This window comes from Dermacentor silvarum, chromosome 1 (genome assembly GCF_013339745.2).
Source record: "Dermacentor silvarum isolate Dsil-2018 chromosome 1, BIME_Dsil_1.4, whole genome shotgun sequence".
Lineage (NCBI taxonomy): Eukaryota > Metazoa > Arthropoda > Arachnida > Ixodida > Ixodidae > Dermacentor > Dermacentor silvarum.
This window is the reverse complement of record NC_051154.1, coordinates 422,646,531-422,671,531: the sequence shown is the minus strand read 5'-3', so window position 1 is coordinate 422,671,531 and position 25,001 is coordinate 422,646,531. Positions and strand designations below refer to the sequence as shown.

At 48.1% G+C, this 25,001-nt stretch overlaps 1 protein-coding gene across 2 annotated transcripts in view; it reads left to right on the top strand.

Moving 5' to 3' along the window:
- LOC119437628 (set1/Ash2 histone methyltransferase complex subunit ASH2-like) overlaps positions 1 to 25,001 on the top strand; it is a 162,531-nt gene that overhangs the window by 96,328 nt on the left and 41,202 nt on the right. For both annotated transcript variants that reach the window (XM_049660748.1, XM_037704621.2), the window contains 3 exons: positions 1,953 to 2,155; positions 10,220 to 10,312; positions 23,137 to 23,235. In XM_049660748.1, coding sequence (XP_049516705.1) covers positions 1,953 to 2,155; positions 10,220 to 10,312; positions 23,137 to 23,235 — 395 coding nt within the window. The remainder of the gene's footprint in view (positions 1 to 1,952; positions 2,156 to 10,219; positions 10,313 to 23,136; positions 23,236 to 25,001) is intronic.

The window sequence follows — 25,001 nt, the reverse complement described above, 5'->3', positions numbered from 1 at the left end:
AACAATACGCCGGCGCGAGTACACATGGTTCGGTTTTGCAGAACTGCGTGGAAAAAAATAAAAGGCTTCACCGCGTCAAACCGCGAACGGAGCGACAGACCCGTGCTGCGCTTCGGTGCTGCATCGGCTGGCAGTGTTTACGCTGCTTTCCTCACCCTATCGTTCGTTTCACTCCTCGCCCGTTGGTCTGCCTTTTCCCACTTTCACTCTTGCGCGCGAGGTGAAGCTAGTGAAGCTAAAGAGAGCTATAGTGGAGCACCTTTACCACTGATGTTCAGTGCCTTTGGGTGGAGGTTTGTTATAATATCATTTATGATAATATAAGTGTAATAACATTACCTATGCTGAATGTTTTGAAAATGTTATAGATGAACCAACCCAGCTAATACTGCAGAAGCCTGAGCAGCTGTTGCGAGTGTTCGTTGTGTTAACTTTTGATATTGCGGACTTGAGAAATGATCAAGACAAGGCATGTTTTACAAATTGCAATATACACCTGCTTGTTATAATTTAATGGATGTCTAGCAAGACTACACCGAATGGTTTGGAAATCTTCGGTAAGCTTTCCAAGTTAATACTGGAGAAGTCAGAATAGCTGTTGGAAGCATTCGTTGGGTTTTGCGAACAATTTTTTTGGTAGTGTTGTGAACTTGCAAAGTGATCAAGGCAGACATTATTAACGTCATTGGGATATGCATTTATTTCTTTTTATTTTAGTGCAATAACCCTATGCTGAATGTTATGAATGTTTTTGGTAATTTATCCAGCCTGTACTGGAGAAATCTCAACCGCTGTTGTAAGCGTTAATTTTGTGTTAACTTATCAAGGCTAGACACTTTTATTGTAATTGTGATATACATTTATTTATTGTAAGTGCAATAAAACTAGTCATTTTTGGGAATGTTAGAATAAAGAAATCCTACTTTGGATGCCGCTTTGAGTCCTTGAAAAACCTGTGGCCGGTTCTGGAAAGTCCTGGAATATCGTTGAATTTTTGCCTTGGAAACCTGTACGAACCCTGCAAAACCATGATGTCAGAGACCTTTGCAGAATGGCGGCATGCCGCAGTAGTTTCTGAAGTTTATGCTTCTGGCCAACTAGAACGCTTCATTCTCATGTGCAGAACACAGTCCTGTCCCCCTGGTAGTAAAATATATCGGAAGCTCTCGAATAAGAAATGGCGGCTGGCTTGCAATTTCGAAATGACAGGTGATCGGAACCGGGCGCTGTTTTGAAAGAGCTACACGATGCTACATTTAGTTCTTTAGACGGACGTTTCTTGCGGAAGTTTGCAGCTAGGTGCGGGAATGCACCGGCAACAAAAATGACACAGAAAATCTGGTTTTCGCACCAAATTGCTGCCGAATTGTAACTTCTGACACCAGGTTCAGTGTGGTTAATTTTTAGTGTTTTTAAGAGCGAGTCCATATATAACGAACTACTGATATATAACGATGACTTTTGGTGCAACTTTTGAGTTAGTTATAAACAGGTTCGAATGTATTACTACGTTTCAATTTTAGGAGTTACTTAATTTCCCCCCTATGCTTTCCTTGTCTTTGTTAGATTCACTTGGTTGTTTTAACGCTTTTTGCATTGCAATGCACTTCTCCAAAATTAATCTAAGGATGTGACAATCAAGTTAAATAAGCCTGTAAGAAGCATCAAATTTAACTGATGTAAATAAAATCTCTAGCTGGCTGTGATTGCACTATGGTGACACTGAGCACAGTTCAAGCTGAGATTGCAGTACTTCTACACTTTTGAAGTTTAAATTTTTTATTAGCATTTGGTTTTGTAGGATAGGCACTCATTTTGCCTAGAAATTTTACCAGGTCTTAAGTCTTACTTTGGTTGGCTTATAACCATCAGACAGTCTCACAGTTGTTTTCGCTCGCATGATGTTCTCCTCTTTTTTTTTCCTTCTTCATCGTTTTGCTCCATGCTACCAGGAAATTTGCAGGCTCCCTTGGGGTACGACCGTTTTGGTTACTCCTGGCGGTCTCGTAAAGGCACGAAGTTCCATGAGAGCCGTGGCTACCACTACAATGACGTAGGTTACGGCACTGGAGACACACTTGGGTTCCTCATCGAGCTGCCACGAAGAAAAGAAAAAGAAGGGCAACTCTCTCTGCCAGATGCTTTTAAAGACAGGGTGAGCAAAATATGGCTGTCAGCCGGGTTTGTTTGCATGGCGACATAAGGGGGGGGGGGCAAATTTTCTTTGTCCAAGTGAGAACAAATTACTGTTACTCTCACCCTGAAAAAAAAATGCTGAGTGAACAATCAGAGGCATCAACCAAGTAGCCTAGTGATTAGCTCTTTTGCAATCAAAGGCATAACAAAAATATTAATGTGAGTTTCATGCCATTCAATAACGCACCAGAGGGCGAGTTCGAATTATCCGATTTTCCGTATTAACAAGGGTAGAATTACCTGCACTATATAACAATGTTTGGAGAAACTAACTGACGAGGAAGAAATATATATGTATACAGTAGAACTTGTTGATACATTGTACAATTTCCAGGTACCAACGTTCACGATCGAGAGCACAAAAAATTGCCCAATATAGTTAAGCTTCTTTTTTTACTGCTTAATACATTCTCGGAAAACACTATCTCTTGGCTCAACATTCAATTCATCACCAAACTGTGATCATATTATATGCTTTCTAGCCGCTAGATCCCATGTAAACAAGAAAAGGCATGAGGTGTACACTATGAAGAGCAGTAGCCTCCCTCCACAGCAGCTTCCCCACAATACTTGCCCAACTAACGGGAAAATGCCAGCACACACTGAGTTTCCTATTCTGGCACAGCAGATCTCCTCCCAGGTCGTTGCATGCCGCATTCACAGTTATAGCCGACAACCCTGTTGCAGTAAGCATCTTCGCCCATCTGTTTCACAGCACGTGGGGTGTAGTGCCATCGGTAGTATACTGCACTCATTTATTAGTCAATAATGCAAACGCGCCGTCATTCTCTGATGCAGGCAGTGCACTATGAGCATCATTTTTTGCTCTGGCAACATCGTAGGCATCGTATTCCCGGGTTGCCCACCAGCTCAATTTTATTCAAGTTTTCTGTCGCTGTCTTTACGCAATAAGAAAATTACAATGTGCATCTCGGGTTGGTCGAGTCGCACCAGTTTGACATGCGTCAGCGTCTTATGCCACAAAATTCGCACCGAGTGGGCACGTCAAAACTTCCCACCAAAATGCCCGCTTGAAGGAGCTGCTTATCCAGGCCGAATTCGAGGAGTGCAAACGTAGCTTGCTGAAGCCACAAGGACTACAATGCGTGTCTCGGGCTGCTAGGGCTCCCCCAGCCTAGTGCCCGTCAGCGTCTCGTGGTGCAGCCATTCGCGCAACGCTTCACATTACAGTGTAGACCGCTTATAACGTAAGTCGACGGAGTCGCGAATATCCGCACTATAAGCGGTACCACACTATAACCAAAGCAACAATTTTCAAGGCCCGCACATATGCAAAACATGTGCACCGAGCGTATGTGCAATATGTGCACCGAGCGCATTCCTCGACTGACGCGTATGCGACAGTCATGGAATGCGGCTAGAACGTTTGTATTCTATTTACAGTCGAATCTCGTTAATTCGAACCAAATCACGTGGTGGTGCCTCCGACCAGCATTGCTCGGGCACCGCCATAGAGTAAAATCTTAGGAGAGACCCCTCAATGTCGCGCACGAACAACAAAAAAAAAAGAACGAAAAAAAAATGCTGCGAAAATTTCACCCTCTCTCAAATGGCAAGGTCGCCGATTCTGCGTTGCGCCGGAACATGCGTGTACGTGCCGATGTCTCAGCCGTGCTACCGTAGCCACGCATAGAAAATGGCAGTGAACCCTTCTTTCTCCTTTATGCTTCCTCTATTTTCTAGTTACATGTTGACCTTGTACGCTGCGGCTACACTGCAGAGGGAAGCAGCGGCGGTGTCCCAGGCCGGCCAACGAAACTGCCCACCCGGCAAATGCCCGCTTCCCGATAACGGCAGAAAACAAAACTTCGGGGAACTGGTGCCGGGCCGGCTGGAGCGGCGGTGCCTGCGGGCGCGCACGGTGACAGTCGAAAGTCAGGGAGTTACGAGGGAGGGTGAGGGGAGCCACCGAAGCGGCGGAGTTCCGGAGGCGAAATCCGCTTCTCTGCCGCCCTCCTCCCTCACATTCCACGGTCTACGAGTGCGCCCTTCGCCGTGATGTGCTGGTGCCGCCCGCTCCCAGAAGTTTTGTTTACTGCCGTTATCGTGAAGCGAGCGCTCGGTTGGGCGGCGTTGGCAGTTTCGTGGCCCTCGCTCGCTATGCGCACCGTTATATTTCACGACTCGCACTCAAGATTCTCGTTTCAGCCTCACTGGCTGTTCGTTCGCACCATGTGCCCTTCTCCTCCATTTCGTCTCTCGTCCTGAAGTACTCTTTGGGGCGCCCGTTTGAGGGGAGCGTTCGCCGTCTCTGCTGACTTCCGTACTCCCAGGCAGCCGCACTGTAACCGGTATTTCGTTTCCCGCAACTGCACTATAAGCGATACGTGTATCGCTTATCGTGAACATCGTCCGCAACAATTGTTGCGGACGATGTTCACGGAATTGATAACTGCCGCGAACGCGGGCGTGGTGGTGCTTGACTCCAAAAATTTGGACTTGCTGGATATTCCGGACTTCAAAAATGCACCGTCAGGGTTCCCATTGAGTTCATGCATTTTCGCACCCAACTTTTCGGACGAATTGAGACCCCAAAGTTTTCCGAGCCGCGCTACCCAATCTTGGAGGCCGCCATGTTGGATTTTGCACTGGCTTGGATTCCAGTGGCTCGCTGTATAGCCTCCAAGATTGGAACGTGCGCTATCAATAGAGAGCTCGCGCAATCCTCCAGTCTCGGAGGCCATGCCCGCTCTTCCTTGGCTGACAAGACGCTCCAGAGTACTGCTCTTTTTCTTTTTTCTTAGTATATGCGCTCAGCACTATCGTTGTAACCATTTATTGTGGGATGTTTTTTTTTATTGGGACAGCAATTATATGGACACTTCAAGCGGATTTTTGCTGTCGGCGTCGCCGCCCTGAGGTTCCATACAAAGTCCAAGGGCGATAAAATCATCGCCGCGCGCCCGCCATATGTGCGAGTGACAGCGCGCGGGGGACGCGCGCTTTCATGAAGAGCGAACGCACGGCGGAGCGTAAACAGGACTTCCTCCCTCGTGCGAAAGGCCGTGGGGGTATTCGAGGGGGGGGGGGTGACTTCTACTCTTCTAACAACTGCGTACTTAGCGCCGGAGCGGTTTCTCGCTGCGCACCGTATCTTGAAAGCGATCTCCAGATGGCTCTGACCTTTTGTATGCGCTGTGCTCTCGCCGCTCAGTTTCCGTTGAAGCGATAGACCGCACGAACCTTCGCTCGCTGCGGCGGCCGTGCTCGTTCGTGCGCGCTGACACCACGCTTGTTAATTCAGGGAGTTTTTTTTTTTCTCTGAAGTTTCGGTTGCTATTTTGAACGTGGCGTGTACACTGAGCAGGTGTCTCGGAGACGCTTGTCTCAGTGATCGGCGCTACTTCCTGTACCTTTGCGAGAGTACAGCGTATTCTAGTACATTGTAGCGAGAGCTAAGCGGTGCGAAGCTCGTTTCTTGGATCTCCATGGCGAACTCCGTTGGCGGAGATCGCCAACGCGGTGACGTTCGTGTCGACTCTACACGGAGACGACGTCATTGCTGCGCAAATCCAAGCAAGTCGATCCCCTCCAAGCGTAGTATGAGGCAGGGCATTATGAGAGATATTTTTAAGCCGCACTAATAACTTTTTTTTCGACCGAATGAGTTTTCCGGACTATTTTTCAGTCCCCACGAGCTCGGAAAATCTGTTGGCGACTGTACGGAGCGCCCTAACCTAACCGCCGCACGTTGCTACTAGCCGGAAACTTCGAATTATCTGAATAGAGCCGCGCGGGCCATTCAAATTATCCGGTAGAATTTGCATTGAGAATGACGGGACCGCTCAAATTCTTCGAATTAACCGAGTTCGAATTATCGAGGTTTTACTGTATATCCGGTCCTGCACTATAAGCAGTTACGTTATAAGTGGTCTATACTGTATGTAGATGTCAGCTACAGCTGAGTATATCAAATTTTTTAGTGACTTCCGATCGTATGTTTCCACGGTTAATACAGTTGAAACTTGATTTATCAAATCAACAAAGTGATGACCATGCTCAAATTATTTCGTTGAATGGGGAAGTTCCTAAAATTTAGAAAGCAATTTTTCAATCCTTCGAAATCTAAAATTGTAACGTGGTGACACCCAAAAGCTACTGCAGCATTATATTTCCCGCTGACTCACGCCTGCATGTGTGAAAAGTCTGCGAGGGCGGCCTGAATTGCTTGTGCGATGTGCGCTGCAGGCCAAGTAGATGGTCATGGGTGCAGCGTGCAGCCTCCTCAAAATAAAGCTAGGGCCGTGACTAGGGTGCTTAGATGTTTTAACGCATTGGCATTAGAACGCACGCTTAAAGAAAAACACGTCTGTCAAAATTAGAAAAAAATCACTGCTTTTTTTACTTATTTATGTCTGGAAAAACTTCGTTAAATTGGGTTAGGGGGCCATTAGTTAGGTAATTCGGGTTGATGACAACATTGAACCCTATACAGTCGACGACCGATATTTCGGACGGCCAATTTTTCGAACATGCTTGATTATTTGGACTTTCACCCGGCACCAGGACATATCTTATAAATTCAATACATTTCGCAGCTCAAAATTTCGGACACTTAAGGACGGGCTGTTTGATATTTCGGACTTTCCAAGCGTCAGCCAAGCCGACTACCATGCATTTTTGCGTGTGTCGTCGCCATCTTGTTTGTTTACATTTTCCTCCTGTAGCCTCAAACCGGTGCTGGCCTTGCGTGCCGCCGATACTTCCACTAGGGTGGCGACCTCCGCTAAACTGATGCTGGATCGAGGCTATTTCCGCAACAGCGTCGCTGGTGTCGCTGCCGGAAAAGTTTTCTTTGTTTAAAGCTGTGATCGTCGGATAGGTCGGACCACATCGACTGACTGTCCGCCTGCGTGTTTGCCAGTGTTTCACGTGTGTTGCTTATCTGCTGATTCATAATGGAGAAGAGATCGTCGATGTTGTCGTCGGCTTCGAGAGCTCCGATGAAGCGGGTAAAGTACGTCACCATGTCGATGGCGAAGAAAGCTGCTATCGTCAAGCTCGTTGAAAATGGCCGATCGCGGGCAGAAGTTGCGAAAGAGTTTCAGATTTCCAAACAGACTCTTTCGGACTACATCAAAAACAAGCAAAAGATTTTGGAGGCAGCGGAAAAGTCTACTGGATCTCGTCAGAAAAATGTAAGCCAAGGCACCTACCCAAAGCTCGAGGAGGCCCTTCTCGTATGGCTGAAGTCAACAGTGGCCAGCAAGGTTCCCGTCTCCGGGGGCCTCCTCAAACAGAAAGCTGAGACGATGGCGCTTCAAATGAACATTGAAGGATTTAAGGTCAGTGACAGCTGGCTAAGAAACTTCAAGAAGTGCTTTGATCTCAGTTTTAAAAAACTGTGCGGCGAAAGTGCAGCTGTTGACCTGAGCGTCGTTGCGAACTACCGCTCTGAAAAGCTACAGTCCCTTTTACAGGAGTACTCGCCAGAAGATACTTTCAACTGTGACGAGACCGGACTTTTTTTTAAGCTGATGCCAGAAAAGACTCTTGCCTTTGCTGGCGACCCTTGCCATGGTGGCAAACACAGTAAGGAGCGAGTTACTGTACTTATCGGTAGCAATATGTCAGGCACAGAAAAACTGCCGATGCTCGTCATCGGCAAGTCGAAAGCTCCGAGGTGCTTCAAAGGCGTATAGTCCCTGCCTGTTTTGTACGAGGCCAACAAAAAAGCCTGGGTAACTCAGCAGATTTTTGAAAGCTCTGTCAGAAGACTAGATCGCAAGTTTGATCTAGAAGGCCGCAAAATTTTGTTGTTTGTCGACAACTGCGCTGCACACGGGCACATTAACAACTTGAAGTCTGTGCGCGTCGAGTTCTTGCCACCGAACACGACAAGTGTCCTACAACTGATGGACCAGGGTGTCATACGCACTCTCAAAGTGAACTATCGGTCACGTTTGCTTTCGCGTGTGGTGGTGTGCCTCGACAGTGGAAAAGCCTACTCGGTCGATTTGCTTGGAGCACTCAGCATGCTCGCCGATGCGTGGAAGTCGATGCCATCAACAACACTGCACAACTGTTTCCGCCACGTGGGATTTGTGTTGAATGGCAAGTCGGCCGCCTTGGACGAGGACAGCGTCGTCGAGCAGGTGTCTGGAAGTGAGCAGCTCATCGACGACCTTCGTACTGCAGGCGTCGAGATTCCCTCAAATGTCTCGTTTTCCGAGTTTGCCTATGTGGACAGCGAGTTGGATCTGTGCGCTGGCCTCACGGATGAAGAAATCATTTGCCAAGTGCTTGCGGAGTCCGAGAGCGACGACGACTTACCTGCAACAGTGCAGCCGACGCAAGCTAAGCTGATGCAAGCGGTCGCAACTCTTTCGTCGGCTTACGGGGACTCTACGACTCTCGCCGAAATTCAGGCGGACCTGCTCACACAGAAGCGAAGCATGGTTCAGAAGAGGATTAATCACTTTTTCCACCCTCTGTCTCAATAGTAAGCAATAAATTGAGCTTTTTTGGGGCACATATGCTTTTTCGGACAGCCTGATTTTTCGGACGTTTTCGCGGTCCCTTGAGGGTCCGAAAAATCGGTCGTCGACTGTAGGTACCTGCCGGGGAATGGAAATTTCTTCGTTAGATCAGGAACTTCGTAAAATTGGATTTCATTAATCGAGTTCTGTACATTCTTTCAGGTGCTTTTTTTTTCCAAAATGTATGAACGAGGTTCTACTGCTTAGTATGCCGCATATACTCGCATAAGGAATGCACTCGCGTAATAAATGCACCCCCAACTTTACGCCTGAAAATTAGGTTTTTGTCTTCCCCTGCCTAATAATCGCACCCAAAACTTTGCTCCTTTGCAGTCCCACAATCGAACAGCTCTGCTGTAATTTTTCGGTGAGACTAGAATGTTTTACTCTCACACATGTGTTTAGAGCAAGCACACTTAATCTCGCTGCCCATCACTGTGTTGGAAATACTTAATAATGCCATGTGAGAAATGCCAAAATCACGTAAATGAAATTCTACAGCTAACTTATGTAGGCTGCACATCCACGCTAGCGGCAAACATGCTGTGACGGCACACCGGCAGGAGCGGTGGGTTTGATGACAGAGAAGCTGACGGCAAAGCCATGACGAGAGAACACTGGGGGCAAACATGTGGTAAGGACAGACTGCGCGTTACCACGGTATCTAGGGGCCTGACGGAAAGAATGACCATGATAACGCTCAGCCTGTTCTTACCGCATGCTTGCTACCAGTGCCAGCACAAAGACACCTCGCAAACTCGAGAGAGCAAAACACGTGCAGCTGCTCTCTGCAACAGCAACTTTACCCTGACATTGTAGGAGAGAGCACACACACGATGCACGGCCGGGGCGGCCGGCACTTGGTTGGCATAGTGGGCATAGTCGAGCGTAGTGTCGAATTCGCGTGTCCTTGTTGCTCGCTTTTCTGCCTGTTTTTGGCTTTGCTGTGTACGATGGGGCCTTAGTCGAGTTATACACCTGCTGCGGAGCAGAGAGCTAGTTTATCTGCTCGCAAAATGAAAACGCTGATGAGACATTGATAAACTTTGACATGCCGATGAGCAGCGCTGAGCAACCCGAGGGGGAGGAAGGAGGTGCACACATCGTGCTTGTCAAAACAACAGGTGCTGAAGAGCAGCGATTCAACGTGATGTTTGCGATAACGGCAGATGGTCGGAAGCGGCTGGCAGCATAGTGAAGCAGTGAAGTAGTGAAGTGCAATAAAACCACTGTTACGATTTGCAAATAGTGTACGTGTATTTGTGCAACAAAAATAAGTTATCTAATGCATTTTTAAAATTATTACTGTCTTAATTAAAATTTTTGCTGTTTCAAAAAGTTCCTGTAAAATTTACCTCGCATAATAAACGCACTCCCCAAGTTTGCTTCGGTTTTTCAGGAAGAAAAGTGCGTTCATTACGCGAGTATGTACGGTATTTGTTCATGTAGCATGAGTCTTTCTTTGATGCTTGTTGGCATGTGTGTATTTGAATTATTTGCCGCATTTCTCCCTTTTTTTACAGCGACTCGTAAAGGTGAAGAGTTATCTTTATTTTGAAGAGAAGGATGAAGTGCAGCAAGCCATCAAGGCTCTCAGGTCACTGCCGGGAAGTAGAGTAAGTCGCATAATGTTGTATCTTTTCTGGTATTACAGTCGAACCCATTTATAACAATCCCACATATAATGATCTACAGTCGACGTCCGATTTCCCGGACCCTCAAGGGACTGCGAAAACGTCCGGAAAATCGGGCAGTCCGGAAAAACGAATGCACGTGAAAACGCACATTTTTGGTAGGTATTTTTCGCTGACGGAGAGGGTCACGGCCGAAGTACAAGATTCTCATTGCTATTCAGCCAATGCATCGTTTAGGTGGCTCTGAAAAGAGCCGTTTATATTTAAAAAAATTTAAAAAATACGACGTGGCCGGCGCTACCTCATAGGTCAGCACTTGGGCGCAAAGAAGTCGCTTATTTTCTTTTGCACGGTCCGCTTGCCCGCGATCATGTCTGCCTCAATTTCAGTCAACGTCATGTTGCCGCCGTACACCGATGACAGTGTCATCAGTGCTCGCGTCAACTCCGAGCTCGTTGGCTGTGTAGGAGCTGGCTCTTCGTTCTCGGTGTCGGAGTCGTCGGAATCCTCCGTAACTTGACGAATGATTTCGTCATCGGTCAACTCCGCACATAGCTCGAGGTCTTTGTCAGCGTCGGCGAAGCCCTCAAAGGTTATCCCGGCTGGAATCGACACGCCGGCAGCGCGCAGATCGTCGAAGGCAACGTCCGCGGATGGCAGTTCGTCACTTCGTCAGTTCGTCCACGGAGGGCAGTTCGCGGATGGCAGTTCGTTCAAAGGCGCGGACGAAGACGAAGGAGCAGTCAGTGCCATCGCTGTAAACGGCGAATCCGCTCGACGAAAAGCGCAGCACGAAACAGCTAGGAACTCGGTGGATGCTGAAGGTCGGGAAACGTGATCACTGAAGATAGCGCGCAGCAGCAAACGATCAACCGCAGACACGACCGCAGAGCTGGCAGAGCTGACAAAACACGTGAACGAACACAGTGAGGTTTGGCTTGGCTAAGCTACGGCTGGCAACGGATTGACACGTGCGGTTTCGAGGTTACGGCAGCCGCGGCGCGGTGCGGCGGTGCTGCTGGCCACACCTGCGATGCGAGTATGGTGGGTTCGAGGATATGAAAACAACCAAAATGGCGGCGTCGGTGGTGACTTTGGGTCGGCGGTTAACAGTAAAAAGTCCGGGAAATCGGATGGCGAAGGCTATAAGCGTCCGGAATTTCGGACTTTTTAATACATTGACTCTATGGGGAACTTGACGGTGCCACAGATGAGTCCGGGAAATCGGGCATGTCCGGAATTTCGGGCGTCCGGGAAATCGGACGTCGACTGTATCGGTAGTAACGACCAAATTTCAGTGCATTTACACTTTTCCAACCATGCCTATTGAAACTGCTTCCATATACAGTAAAACCTCAATAATTAGAAGGCTGCTGGACCACGAACATTCATCGAATTAAGCGGATTTTTGAATTAACTGAAATGAAGGGAAAATAAAAACAAGAACTTGCCGCAAAAAGAAATCACCTTTATTTTCCTAGTCCGAGAAAGATTACTTGAAGTAATCACTGATGCGGGATTGCTTGGTGCGGTAGTTCGCTACTCCAAGTGCCATGTTCTCCAGCTGGCTCACAACACGTAGCATATAAAAATCACCACCGCTGCACTCAACAAAGCTGCGGACGATGTTCACGGAATCAATAACTACCATTAAAGAGGGCGCGCGGGTGCTTGACTCCAAAAATTCGGACTTGATGGATATTCCGGACTTCATAAATACACTGTCAGGGCTCCCATTGAGCTAATGCATTTTCGTGACCGATTTTTGGGACAAATTGAGGCCCCAAACTGTCATATTCCAGACTAAATTGCTCGTTTCGAGTCACGCTACCCCACAGAACACCTATTGACCCTTTTCGCGGAGCAGTTTGTTCTAGAGCAGGGGTTCTCAAGCATGTTCGTTCCGGGGAACCCTGCTAAGCTTCATGAAGCGCCAAGGAACCGCCCCCCCCCCCAAATTAACCGAATTAAAATGTCCTAATTAAATTAATGTAGAATTATCGAGATTACTTCAACACGCTTTTATTTACTGAATGCATCAGCAAATCTTGTTTATATTTTGCACAAAAGCAGTGAGGAAGCTGAAATTCTTGTCATCTCATGACTGATTAGGGGGGGGGGGGGGGCTAGCAACGGCGAAGGCCTCGCAACATCCTTCGAAGCGTGGCCGCGGCGCGCGTCTTAACTGCAGACACGCTTTTCACTACTGCGCGCACATCCGGTTAATTTTTCGCTAGGGAGCCGGTCGCCAACAAATTGTCCGTTCATGACGATGCAGCTGGTACTCTTAATCTTTGACATTTTTGCACTGAGTCAAAGCACAACTACTGCTTGCCGCAACCGCTGCTGACGAAACAGCGGCCGTTATCGACGCGATCATGGACGGCGACCTTGCGGTTCAGAAGGCAGGCGGCCGACGCACGCACCAAGTCAAAACGAAACTACCATTTGCTGCAACAAGTATGGATGAATCCGCAGTTATGAAGGCACGCAGCCCACGCGCGCATCGAGTGAAAACGAAACTACTGTTTGCCGCAATCGCTGCGTACGAAACTGTGGGGGCTATCGACGCGAACACAGATGTCAACTACGCACTTAAGGAAGCACGCGGCTAGCCGCCAACGCGGTGTTACGCGCGGCAATTAATGCAACAGTAAGGGCTTTGAGGGCACAAATAAGCACAAAGCATTCCGGCGTTGCTGTCAGTCACGTATCGCGTACGATTGCCACTGAGGACCATGGTGATGCGGACTGCGCCGCTTCGTTTTTGGACGCTAGCACCGTTTTTGCTCTTTCGTGGCGCGCATTTGTGGTGCTCCGTGCATTAATTTTTTTATTCCTCCGACGTATACGTCAGTGCGCATGCTATCGACACCTACCCTATCTACAAACGGGAGAAATGCGCATGTTGGTAAGTTACGGCCTCTGAGATTCAAGTGCGAAAGCTTAGGTGTGCTGCCCGTTTTCAAAGGTTGGGTGGCTACAAGCTGCTTGCGGATTTATTGCGCAGCTCACGCACTGCCGTTACGTGCTGTGATGTGCTTTTTTACACTCAGGAATGGGTAATGGAAGTTCTGTGGATCAAGCACACCTCTTGTTCGCCGTTTTAGCCACTTACCGTATTTTTGCGCGTATAACCCGCGCCAGAAATTTAAGAAAGTTGGCGGTAAAGTTGGGGGTGCGGGTTATACGCAAGTTTTACTTGGAGGTGTGGCTTCACGGCCAGGTGGCTACACGGTAGTGCGGCGCGCACTGCCGTGTAGCCATACCTCGAGGCAAAGTTTTCCGCCATTTAGTTTCGTTATCTCCTAGGGAATCCTACCCTCTCCCCACCACTGGGTGTTGAAGATCCCTTCTCCCATACATCATGGTCGTCCATTCCCCTCCTTTTTACAGGTCGGTATTTTGCGTGTGGTGAATAATGCACGCGGCGCCGGCGAACTCATACGTCACCCGTTCCCGCAGCGCTCCCTCGGTTCACGCGAAGCGCATCGCGATACGGCTGATAGCCGAATCGTTGTTGCTGATGCGAGTGCTGCTGCGGCCGCACTGTTATTCTCAGTCGCGTGAATGCTAGCTGTGCCTGCGAAGTGATCCGATTTGCGTCAGGTGTCATATGACTGATTTGTCCGCGATGGCGTCCGTCGTGTGAATCCAGCTTTATCAGCATCGCCGAAAGGGGGGGCGGGGGGGACAGCCGCTGGCCAATGATACGATGATGTGGACAAGTTGTGTATCCATGGAAGGACTGTTTTTGCAAAGATTTGAGCGTTGATGCGTGCTGTTATTACCGCGGGTTATACGCGCGGGTATTTTTTTTCTTTCCTGGCTATTGTTATTGGGGGTGAGGGCTATACGCGGTGGCGGATTATATGCGGAAAAATACGGTAATTGGCGAGCGCGGGACCACGGAAAATTTATCAGTGGCTCGCAGAACCCCGAGCAGGGGCTTGCGAAACCCCAGGGTTCCGCGGAACCCACTTTGAGAACCCATGTTCTAGAGAAACGAGATGGTTCTTAGGGCAGCGCGCCATACGTCTCCTCAGTGACCGCGCATGAATACGAAACCACTACTGCTTCTACCTTGCTTCTGTGCAATCAACTGTCTGAAATGCAACTGAGTTTTTGCTAACGCACTGTGCTCTATTTATGCTGGTTTAAATCATGTGGATTGAAGACGTGTGCAGTAGTTGGCTGCAAAAGTATTGACTGGCATATTAAGGAATGTAATGAATGTGTGGGGCCAAGTTCGCGGACCGCTGCTGCAACTGTCCGTACATGTTTCCGGCACTAATTTTACGGCACTTGTGTGGCTGATGCGCAGTCGTATTGGAGAGACCACGTTGTCTGAGACCTTTGCAGAATGGTGGCATGCCGCAGTAGTTTCCGAAGTTTATGCTTCCGGCCAACTAGAATGCTTTGATCTTTTATGCAGAATACAGTCATGCCCCACTGGCAGAAAACTTTATCACAAGCTCTTGAATAAAATATGCCGGCTGTGCTTGCAGTTTCAAAATTACAGGCGATCGGAACCGGGTGCCATTTTTAAACATCTGTATGATGCTGCATTTCATTCTTTAGGTGGACGCTTCTTACGGAAATTTGCAGCTAGGTGCGGAAACGTGCCGGGAACAAAATTGACACGGAAAATGTGGTTTTCAGATGAAAGTGCTGCCAAATTGTAACTGCTGACGCCAGCTTCAGTGCAGTTTATTTTGGAGTGTTGTTAAGGGCGACTCCATATACAGGGTGTCCCAACTATCATGTGCCAAGATTTAAAAATATGCAAATGCCACGTAGCTGGACCGAACCAAGGTCGTGTTGCTTGCCATCGCTTGGAGATACTGAGATTATTTTTTGCATTCTGCCTCATTGCATAATTAGTTTAATTCATCAACTTCTCAATTATTATAATTAGATGAAAAGTATCAATGAGAAAATTGTAGAGTAACATGATGAACTCCCGATACAGCTTTCGGTTACTCAATACGTGCTACGTACAAGTATTCTTCCGAGCGTGAAAGAAGCCCGCAAATACACGCAAAGTACCACGAGCAGCCAGTCTCTTGGCAATTTTTAATTCGACTCCGGTTAATTTAATTTTTAGTTAATTCGATCCCAACTGAACGTCCTGACCGCCATCCATTCATTTTTATGGGCCCAAACATTCGTCATTTTTATCCTAAAATTGGCTTTCACCAGATAATTCGAACATAACCAGTCAGCATGCCTGACCCCCATGGTGACCCCAATAGTGACCCCTTTTGTGGCAGCGTCTGTCTCGGCTCAGCTTCGGGGACAGTGAGTGCATTGAACACTAATCAAGAAAAAAAATCTCCCATCGAAAACACCTATTTTTGGTATCGCCTAAGAAGACTTTCAAGCAATACAGTAACCATAGTTCACAATTTCTGATTATTCCTGCCCAATTATTCACATATTTTTGCGACTTTGTCTGTGTCCGAAAAGATTAGTCGGCGACTATTTACTTTCCACATACTAACTGTAGATCCAATGAGCGACAATGCGCATACGTTTAGTGCGAAGCGCACACTGCTGACAAGTAGCTGGAGTGAATGCTTCTTTGTCGCCGAAGCAACCCCTGCGCGCCCGCAGAGTGCAAGGGCACTGCCGCTGTGTATTTTTTTTTTTCGTTCCTTGTTCTATTGCTTTGCATCCCTTCTGCATTGCCCTCATCACTCTCCCTTCAGCCAGCACACCTAGTTGAGAGGCGCGCTCGCTTCCTCGCTTGTCTGCGGGATTTTTCGGTAGCGGCATTATAACAGGAATTTTGTCTCGCGCGGCTGCACTGTAAATGGTACGCGCATACATTGAGTTCTATGGGAAGCGGGAGTCAGAAGCGACCGTGTTATATATGGTCCTGCACTACAAGCAATTATGCTATAAGTGGTCTGTACTGTATTCGTATTCAATTCGATTTTAAAATTTCGCTATTAGAACACCTCTGAAAGATTTTCACCACTGCCACAGGTCATGTCTTTTGTATGAATGTGCAGGTTTTTAGTTGGTGCTTTATTTTGATGGGAGACTAGCATGACACACGACAAAGACTTGAGACACTAAAAAAACATTACCTTAAGCTACGTTAGTGAATTACACTTCTGTAACAGCAAAGTGCCCACTCATTCCGTTAAAGGGCCCCTCACCAGGCCACATAGCAAATGTTGGTTGTATGCTGGAAATTGTTACGTGCCCTCTAGGGAGCGTTCTACCGCAGTAATTTTTCATATTGGTTCTTAAATAGCCGAGATTGAAATATTTGAGTGCGACCAACCTATGATTTCAGGTGACGAGCGTCACCACCAACATAAACACTCTCTCCACTTGCCTCCATCTAGCCTCTGCAAGTGAAATTCCTTCCCTGCGTTCTCCCATACCGGAGCTGAAGGTTCGTGTGATACATAATGCATCACGGGCCCCGCCTTTTTTTTTTACAGCGAAGCTGTATAGGATAGGATAGAAATAAACTTTATTTGTACAACGGTTATGGCTGTTGGTGCCCGGGGCTAGGCTGCCAGGGGTCCATCACCGGAGAAAAATCTTCCGAGATCCTCGGCAATGGCCCTGGCCCGCTGGACAGCCCACTCCTGGTCCTCGGGTGCCTCGCTGAGGAGGGCGGCTTGCCATCTCTCAGCAAGGTGCCCCACTTCAGAGGGTCCTGCTGTTGTCTTCTTCCTTCCTGTTGGTCTTTCTTCCTCATGGCGTTGGCATTCCCAAAGCATACGGGCCATATCAGCCCGTTCGTGCTCGCACCACGGGCAGCCGGGCTACAGGTCCAGCGCGGGCCACAGGTGGTGCAGGTGGTAGGGGTTGGTGAAAGTGCCTGTCTGCAACCGCCTCAGGTCAACTGCCTGGGACCTGTCCAGCCGCCCGTGGGGACACGGGACTCGTCTGCTCACCCGACAAGTCAGAGATCCTACTCCACAGACCGCACAAGAAAGGACCCCTCCCGCAGGGCTTGCCCGACACCTGTCATTTGGGGGTCCGCGTCACGACGAGGGAGAGGACCCGAATACCGACGGTGCCCAAGTTCCGAGTGCTTTGCCTGTGGCTGGAAGAGAACGGTGCCAACCGCGAGCTCGACAGCAGAAAAAAGTGGCCGCCGCCACGCACCTCGTGCGGTGGGTCGCAAACAAGAGGAAACGAATGAAGGAACACAATGTGACGAGGCTGATACAGGCATACGTGCTGAGCCACATACTGTATGTCGCCGCGTATGCCGACTGGAACAGGAGCGAAACCGACAAGCTGAACGTGGTGATCCCTGGGTACCCTGGGAGTACCCCAGTACACACCAACCCACAGGCTCCTTGAGCTGGGCGTACACAACACGCTCGAGGAGGTCGCCGAGGCGCAGAGAATAGCGCAGCTGGAGAGGCTGTCGGGCACCAGAACGGGAAGACGAAGCTGTATATGGCTAGAATTTCGTGCATCGCGTCCGCTGACAAAACGACGCGTAGAACAACCATTTTTGGCAGCAAAAGCTCTCGTCTCATTCGCTTGGTATATACTAAAATTGGCATGGAAGGATACGAATGTATGACTAACGTGACTGATAGGTCATGACATCAATAACATCACATGCGCGTCAGTTACATCACAATTAACGATAATGAAATCACGTGAAGTGCATACCCACATTGGATATGTTGGTATGAGCCAAGGACAAGAAAGAAAGTTCGCGTTGGCACTATACGTACTGCCCGCTCCTTGGCCGATCCTCCATTGTGGGTATGTGCCATAGTGTGCAAATGATCAGCATAACCAACACGGGGCGACCATCTGGAAGAGCTACTTGGTGTTGGCACGATATGTACCATCCGCTCCTTGGCCCATCCCCCGTTGTCTGGCACCGACGTGAGCAAAAAAGCGTCAGTGCGAGCCGCACCAGTGAGCAAATGTGACTGATGAGGATTGGGCCATTGAAGCGCAACACAAGCACGATGCACGCCGGCGCGACTGCACATCATCGGAACGTTTCCTCAGGGCGACGGCGAGGTTTCAACGAGAGTTCATCGGCAACTCGTTCGGCGCCGCGTGTGCTGTCTGTGACCATCTTTGGTTCGCCGGAGACTTGGCCACGATCAGCGCCGTGCGGGATGCCCAACAGCGTGAAATAACCACGGGTCCGTTGTGGCAGTACAGCTCTTCCAAAGCGTTCCTACAGCAGACCCACCATAGTCACAGCTTCGCCTACTTCCATCTTCACGGTAATGGAAGTGCTCTGAATTTTTTTCTCGCGCTTTTTTGCTGTGCGGCGCACTTCCGCTGACGGTCTCGACGCGAGCTGTTGCGTTTGTCTCGTTTTGTGCAGCGCGTGATTTTGCATGCTGTGCACGAGAACACCTTACTGGCGGTATAAGTCAGTGCTACATGAACACTGAGGCGGACGCAAGCAGATCACAGAGCATGATCGTGCGCTGGAACACGGTAGAAAATGACTTAGTTTTGTTCTCTGCGCCTGCGACTACATGACATGGGAACAAGCAAACCAAACAAAAGTACACCTCTCTTGCTATGGTAAGAAAAACAAAAACACACAGGCATTCGGTTTGTATGTCTTATTATTTCTCTCAACATTAATTTGTCTCTTGAAGTAGCCGATTAACCAAATAACTGAATGTTGCCATGCATAATTCTCGAAGTCACTGAGAGTGACGTCACAGCATGGCAATGTAGCGCACTTGCACGATTGACGTCAGTCTCCAGCTGGGAGCGCGGTGCCTGCGAGAAGGGCAAATTGTTTGGTTTAAAATTTCAGCTCCTTCCACGGTGCGTAGCGATGTAATACTTAGCAGACACGATCGTTAGCGCACATGGCATGCACTGTGCTTGTCAGCTCAACATGGCCAGACGTGGTGAGGGGTCCTTTAAAAGAGGCTTGGCAGCCAGAAAAGACGCAAAAATGAAATATGGGTGGCGACGCCATTTTGAAGTTCTCGCACCGGCTTGCCATGATGGCATGAATTCTGACAGCATCTACTTCGGTCTAGTTGTTTAACAATAAAGAAAGACTATGTTGCACTCTAAAGGAACAAACAACTGAACCCTGTGAGTTTCAAAAACTTTTCTAGAGCCAGAACTGCCAAAATGTGAGAAAATACTTTGAAATCCATGACATCAGGCTGATACGTGGCAGTGCAATACCACTACGAAATTCAAGAAAGGGAAGTCTGACTTTTATTTTCTCTACTAAGAACTATGTACAGTAGAACCCCGCTGATACGTTTTTCACGGGACCATCAAAAAAGAATGTAAGAGCCATGAAACGTAAGAGCCGGGAAACATGAAAAATTTAGAAATGGGAGTAGTGTTGAACTGCGCACAATATTATTTTAATTCTTACTTGTGAAAAAAAAGTCATAGTTTCACCCGACAGCCGAAGTATCGATTGCAATAGCAAATTGGTAGACAGCTATACAAAGTAAGAAAAGTACTTTTATTGTCCGTATAAACTTGTAAACATTCACTTAATAAATATATTAACAAGCATGGTGCCCACGTCCACAGGCAAACATGAACACATCACACTCAATGATTTGCGGACACGCACTGTCAAACGCTGGCGTGAGGAATTTAAGGGGAGACAATAATGTTTGAAATTTAAAAAAAAATTTTGTCATATACAAACGAAATTTTCAGGCAAGGTATACTTTAGCCTGCTAGAAGCATATATACAAGCTATTTTTTCTTACTTCAAGTCATTTTTGAGATATTTAATACCTTCTGAAAATCAGTTTGCCCAACTTTTCAACAATTTTACCACTGAATATCAGAGAAGAATTTATATTTGCATATTCTAGAACAATCAGAGGTAACAATTAAACCATCACTATAATTTTAGCTCAACTGTTACAAAAGTTATAGCCATATCTAATATGATGGTTATGAAGCTGAAAATTCTTATCTGTTGTATTGCCACATAAAAAATTCCTGCAGTGACCTTCGTGCTGTTGCCTATCGCTTCAACGCAAACTGAGTGCTGAGAACACACTGCACGCACAAAGCTACGAGCCGCCGACGCACCTACACTGCGTAGACTCTTCCCCCAACGTAGATCGCTTTCAAGATACGGCCCGCGCGACCGCGCGCCGCCGTGCAGTACGCAGTTGATGCCAGAGCACAACGCTGTCCACTATCCCTCCCCCCTCGCTCCCTCGCCGGTGCCTCGAGCGCATCTAAAGAAAGCGCGCTCCCTCCCTGCTTTTCTTTCTTGCGCGCGCGAAATTTAGACGTGCTTGTTGGCCCCCCTGGCACACTTTCACTCGCACATACAGCATATGGCGCGCAGCGGCGGCGTTATCGCCCTTGGACTTTATACGGAACATCTATGAGCCAAAGCCAATTTTAGGGCCGCAACGCGTCATAGACACTATCTTTAGATAGCAAATACGGATCTCAAGGGCCATACTTTTGTTGGCGGAAACCGAAAATACGTCATAAGTGTCACCCCTGGCACTTTGGGCGGCCAATGCCATCGTCAAGCAACCAAGCCAAGGGACTTGAAAAGTCAAAATGGCCGCTCAGGCCGGCGCGGGGTGGCAGTTCGCAACATATGATGCGGGAACAGTCTCATAGTTGCGACATAACATCGGGGTTACCTATGCATTGGGTTCTATGGGAGCTGTGCCGGGACCGGCCGAAAACAACATAACAGCCGGGAAAACGCAGCACCCGGGAACGTAACAGCGGGGTTCTACTGTAACTGTTTTCAGTCAAATGAATTAGAATAAAAATTCTGAATGGACACTTTAGTAGTCTAAACTTACAACTTACTTAGTGTTACTTTTTAGTATTAAGCGAACACACAATTTTTATGCATCCAGGCAGAAAGCTAGTTCACTCTTCCATTCATGACCTTGTGCCCACACTTTGTATTTGTTTTTTGCATTGTACTAACCTCTGTTGGGACCTGAGCACTGGGTCCAGCAGTGTTTTTGTCTGTAAACATGTGTCTGTTAGGCAAAGCAATAAACCGATTTTGACAAAGTACAATGTAGACCGCTTATAACGTAAGTCGCCGGTGTCGCGAATATTCGCACTATAAGCGGTACCGCACTATAACCAAAGCAACAATTTTCAAGGCCCGCACATATGCAAAACATGTGCACCGAGCCGCCACGCGTATGTGACAGTCGAGGAATGCGGCTAAAACGTTTGCATTCAATTTACAGTCGAATCTCGTTAATTCGGACCAAATCACGCGGCGGCGCCTCCGACCGGCATTGCTCCGGCACCGCCATAGAGTAAAAACTTAGGAGAGACCCCTCAATGTCATGCGCGAACAAAAGAAAAAAACGCGGCGGAAATTTCACCCTCTCTCAAATGGCAAGTTCGCCGATTCTGCGTTGCGCCGGAACATGCGTGTACGTGTCGACGTCTTAGCCACGCTGCCGTAGCCACGCATAGAAAATGGCAGTGAACCCTTCTTTCTCCTTTATGCTTCCTCTACTTTCTAGTCACGTGTTGACCTTGCACGCTGCGGCTACGGCGCAGAGGTAAGCAGTGGCCCTGTCCCAGGCCGGCCAACGAAACTGCCCACGCCAGCAAACGCCCGCTTCCCTATAACGGCAGAAAACGAAACTTCGGGGAGCTGTCGCCGGGCCGGCTGGAACGGCGGCACCTGCACGGCGGCGGGCGCACGGTGACAGTCGAAAGTGAGGGAGCTACCAGGGAGGGCGAGGGGAGCCACCGAAGCAGCTGAGTTGCCGAGGCGAAATCCGCATCCCTGCCGCCGTCCTCCCTCATATTCCACGGTCTCCGCATGTGCCCTTCGCCATGACGTGCCGGCGCCGCCCGCTCCCTGAAGTTTCTTTACTGCCGATATCGTGGAGCGAGCATTGGTCGGCGTTGGCAGTTTCGTGGCCCTCGCTCTCTATGCACGCCGTGTTATTTCACGACTCGCACTCATGTTCTGGTTTCAGCCTCACTGGCTGTTCGTTCGCACCACGTGCCCTTCTCCTCCACTTCGTCTCTCTTTCTTCCTCGAGCACTCCTTGGGGCGCCCGTTTGAGGGGAGCATTCGCCGTCTCCGCTGACTTCCGTACTCCCAGGCAGCCGCACTGTAACCGGTATTTCGTTTCCCGCAACTGCACTATAAGCGATATGTGTATACATGGAGTGCTATGGAAAAATTAACGGGAGTCTGAAATGACCGCACTATATCCGGTCCTGCACTATAAGCGGTTACGTTATAAATGGTCTATACTGTATTGAGTGAAAAAGTTAGCCATCAGAGCTTTTGGAAGCCTTGATTGAACCTTTAACACGACACACACACACATACAGAGAGCGACACAGGCAGACAGACAGACTGACAAAAGGGGACAATATTGATGTTGGAAGTTTTATCATGACAAATAAGTGAGAATTTTGTCAGCATACCTAAGTGTAACATGCTCACAGTGTAAAACTTAAGGCACAAATTCTATTTCCAAAAGGTGTAACTTACAAAACTCTCTTGAATGTTCTTACATTCTAGAAAGTCTACAGTATTGTTAACAAGCTTTAGTACAACTTCAGGTCCTGCAATTTGTTCAGCAAGTTTGAAACCAGTACAAGATTTCTGCTTTTATTTTGATGATTTTACGTGTTTTAATTAGTGTGAGCTTGACCAAATTGTTGCACTGTTTTCCTAATGACAGAATTGAAGTGCTTCAGTGCATGTGGGTGTGAGGGGAGGATGTAATCTGCTTTTAAGTGGTATAATAACACTTAGTAATGGTTACAAAATACATGTGCGTAGTTTGGATGGTTCTAAGTGAAACAACCTGTTTTGTTGGCAGATTGCATTTTATAAGAATGGAGAGTACATGGGGACTGCTTGGAAAGATATTTATGAAGGAATGTACTACCCAGCAGTGTCTCTCTACAAAGGATGCACGGTAAGCCTTTTCTTTACATCTTTCTGCTGTCTGACTTCGCCTACACATAGAATGCCTCATAAGTTTTTAGTGGCTTTCTGCCAGTTTCTTTACCTGGTCACTGGAAAAACAGTTTTCGTGTTGCCTTTGGTTACTCAATTTTTAACTGAGGAAACTATGCATATTAGAATAATAGTATGATCCAATTTGTGAAAATGGAGCATTGTAAGTTTTGCTTTTAAATGATGCAAAGTTTGAAGTGGGGGCTTGGTTGCCAATGCAAGATATAGGTACTTAATAAAACTCAAAAAATTTTCTACAAGCTGAAACTAAGCTGTCGTAGGATATGTCTACAAAAAATATACTTCATGTTCACAGTTTTGGCCACAAAAAGTTGTCCCAGCACTAAAGCCATATGCTGCCTCACAATCTGTTAGAAGCACTGTTAGAGCTACCGTATTTATTCGAATCTAGGCCGATAGTTTTTTTCAAATAATCACACACGAAACTCTAGGGTCGGCTTAGATTCGAGGATTTTAAAAAACGCGCCAGTTTTTAACTGAAACTGATAAATATGGTGCATAGTTAGCGCCATCTAGAAAAGTCAGTATCGCAGCCGCTACTAGCCGCGCCAGTAGCCAGCTGAAGTACACGAGCGACGTCACCATTTTGACCTGCGTCGTATCGGTAGTATCGGTATGGTGCAGCATCGGCGCGCGGTGTGGCGTTATCGTAATGGCACCAAATGGGCGATGCCACTATAGTGCCGCTTTCTAAACGAATACTGTATTTACTCGAATCTAACGCGCACTTTCAACACGACCCTAAATCTGCGTCGGCATTTCAAAATGGCCGCCTCGCACGCGCGTCGTGCCTAGCTACCGTAGCATGCGGAAGCTTACTCCGTGTGCTGCAGTACACGTGCTTAGGCAATAGTCTACCGTCTGTCTTCACGTTCCCAGCGTCTGCTCTATCTATCAGCATGAAGTACCGAGTTCATCATGATGCCGCATTTAAAAGGAAAGTGATCGTCTGTGCGGAGACGGACGGAAATCGGGCCGCATCACGGGCGTTCGGAGAATCCGAAACTTGCGAGCGGGACTGGTGCAAACAGAAGGAGAGGATTTTCACCAGCAAAGCAATGCGGAACGGTTTCAGTGGACCGAAGCTGGACGTAATCTGCGACGATCCACTCCGGCGATACGATCAGGCTTGGCCCTATCTTGAAAGCAATCTGCGACTGGTAAAGTCCGCCGCGCGCCGTGTTTTCGCCGCGTTGAAGCGAGAGGCATGCTAGCACGAAGACGCGCTTCGTCTCCAGCGTTTTGACAGTTCGTTTCCGCGGTCAACGAGCGAGGTGTGTTCATGTTTGCTTGAGCGCGCGTGACACCGTGCTTGTTAATAGCGGTCTACTAATTTGCTACCGCATTCGATGCATCGCCTTTCGGGCGAAACTGCGACTTTTTTTATTCATCGCAACATCAGTGCATCGGGAGGAAATCTATTTTTCCAAATTTTTCCTCGCGGAAAACGGGTGCGCGTTGCAATCGAGGAAGCGTGAGAATCGAGTAAATGCGGCAGTTGTGCTAGCCGTAGAGGCATCGTCAAACGTTCAAACCGGGCGGAACTTCGGCATCGGTCTGTCGTTGGAGGGGGGCCACGGGAGATGGTTTTTGCGTGCGCCGCAACGTGCGCTCCTTCCAAAAATGCAGCATCTCTAATGCGCTGGATGGTACTGAATATAGCGCACTGTTTGAAGATGTCAGCAGTAAGGAAGATAGCGACGA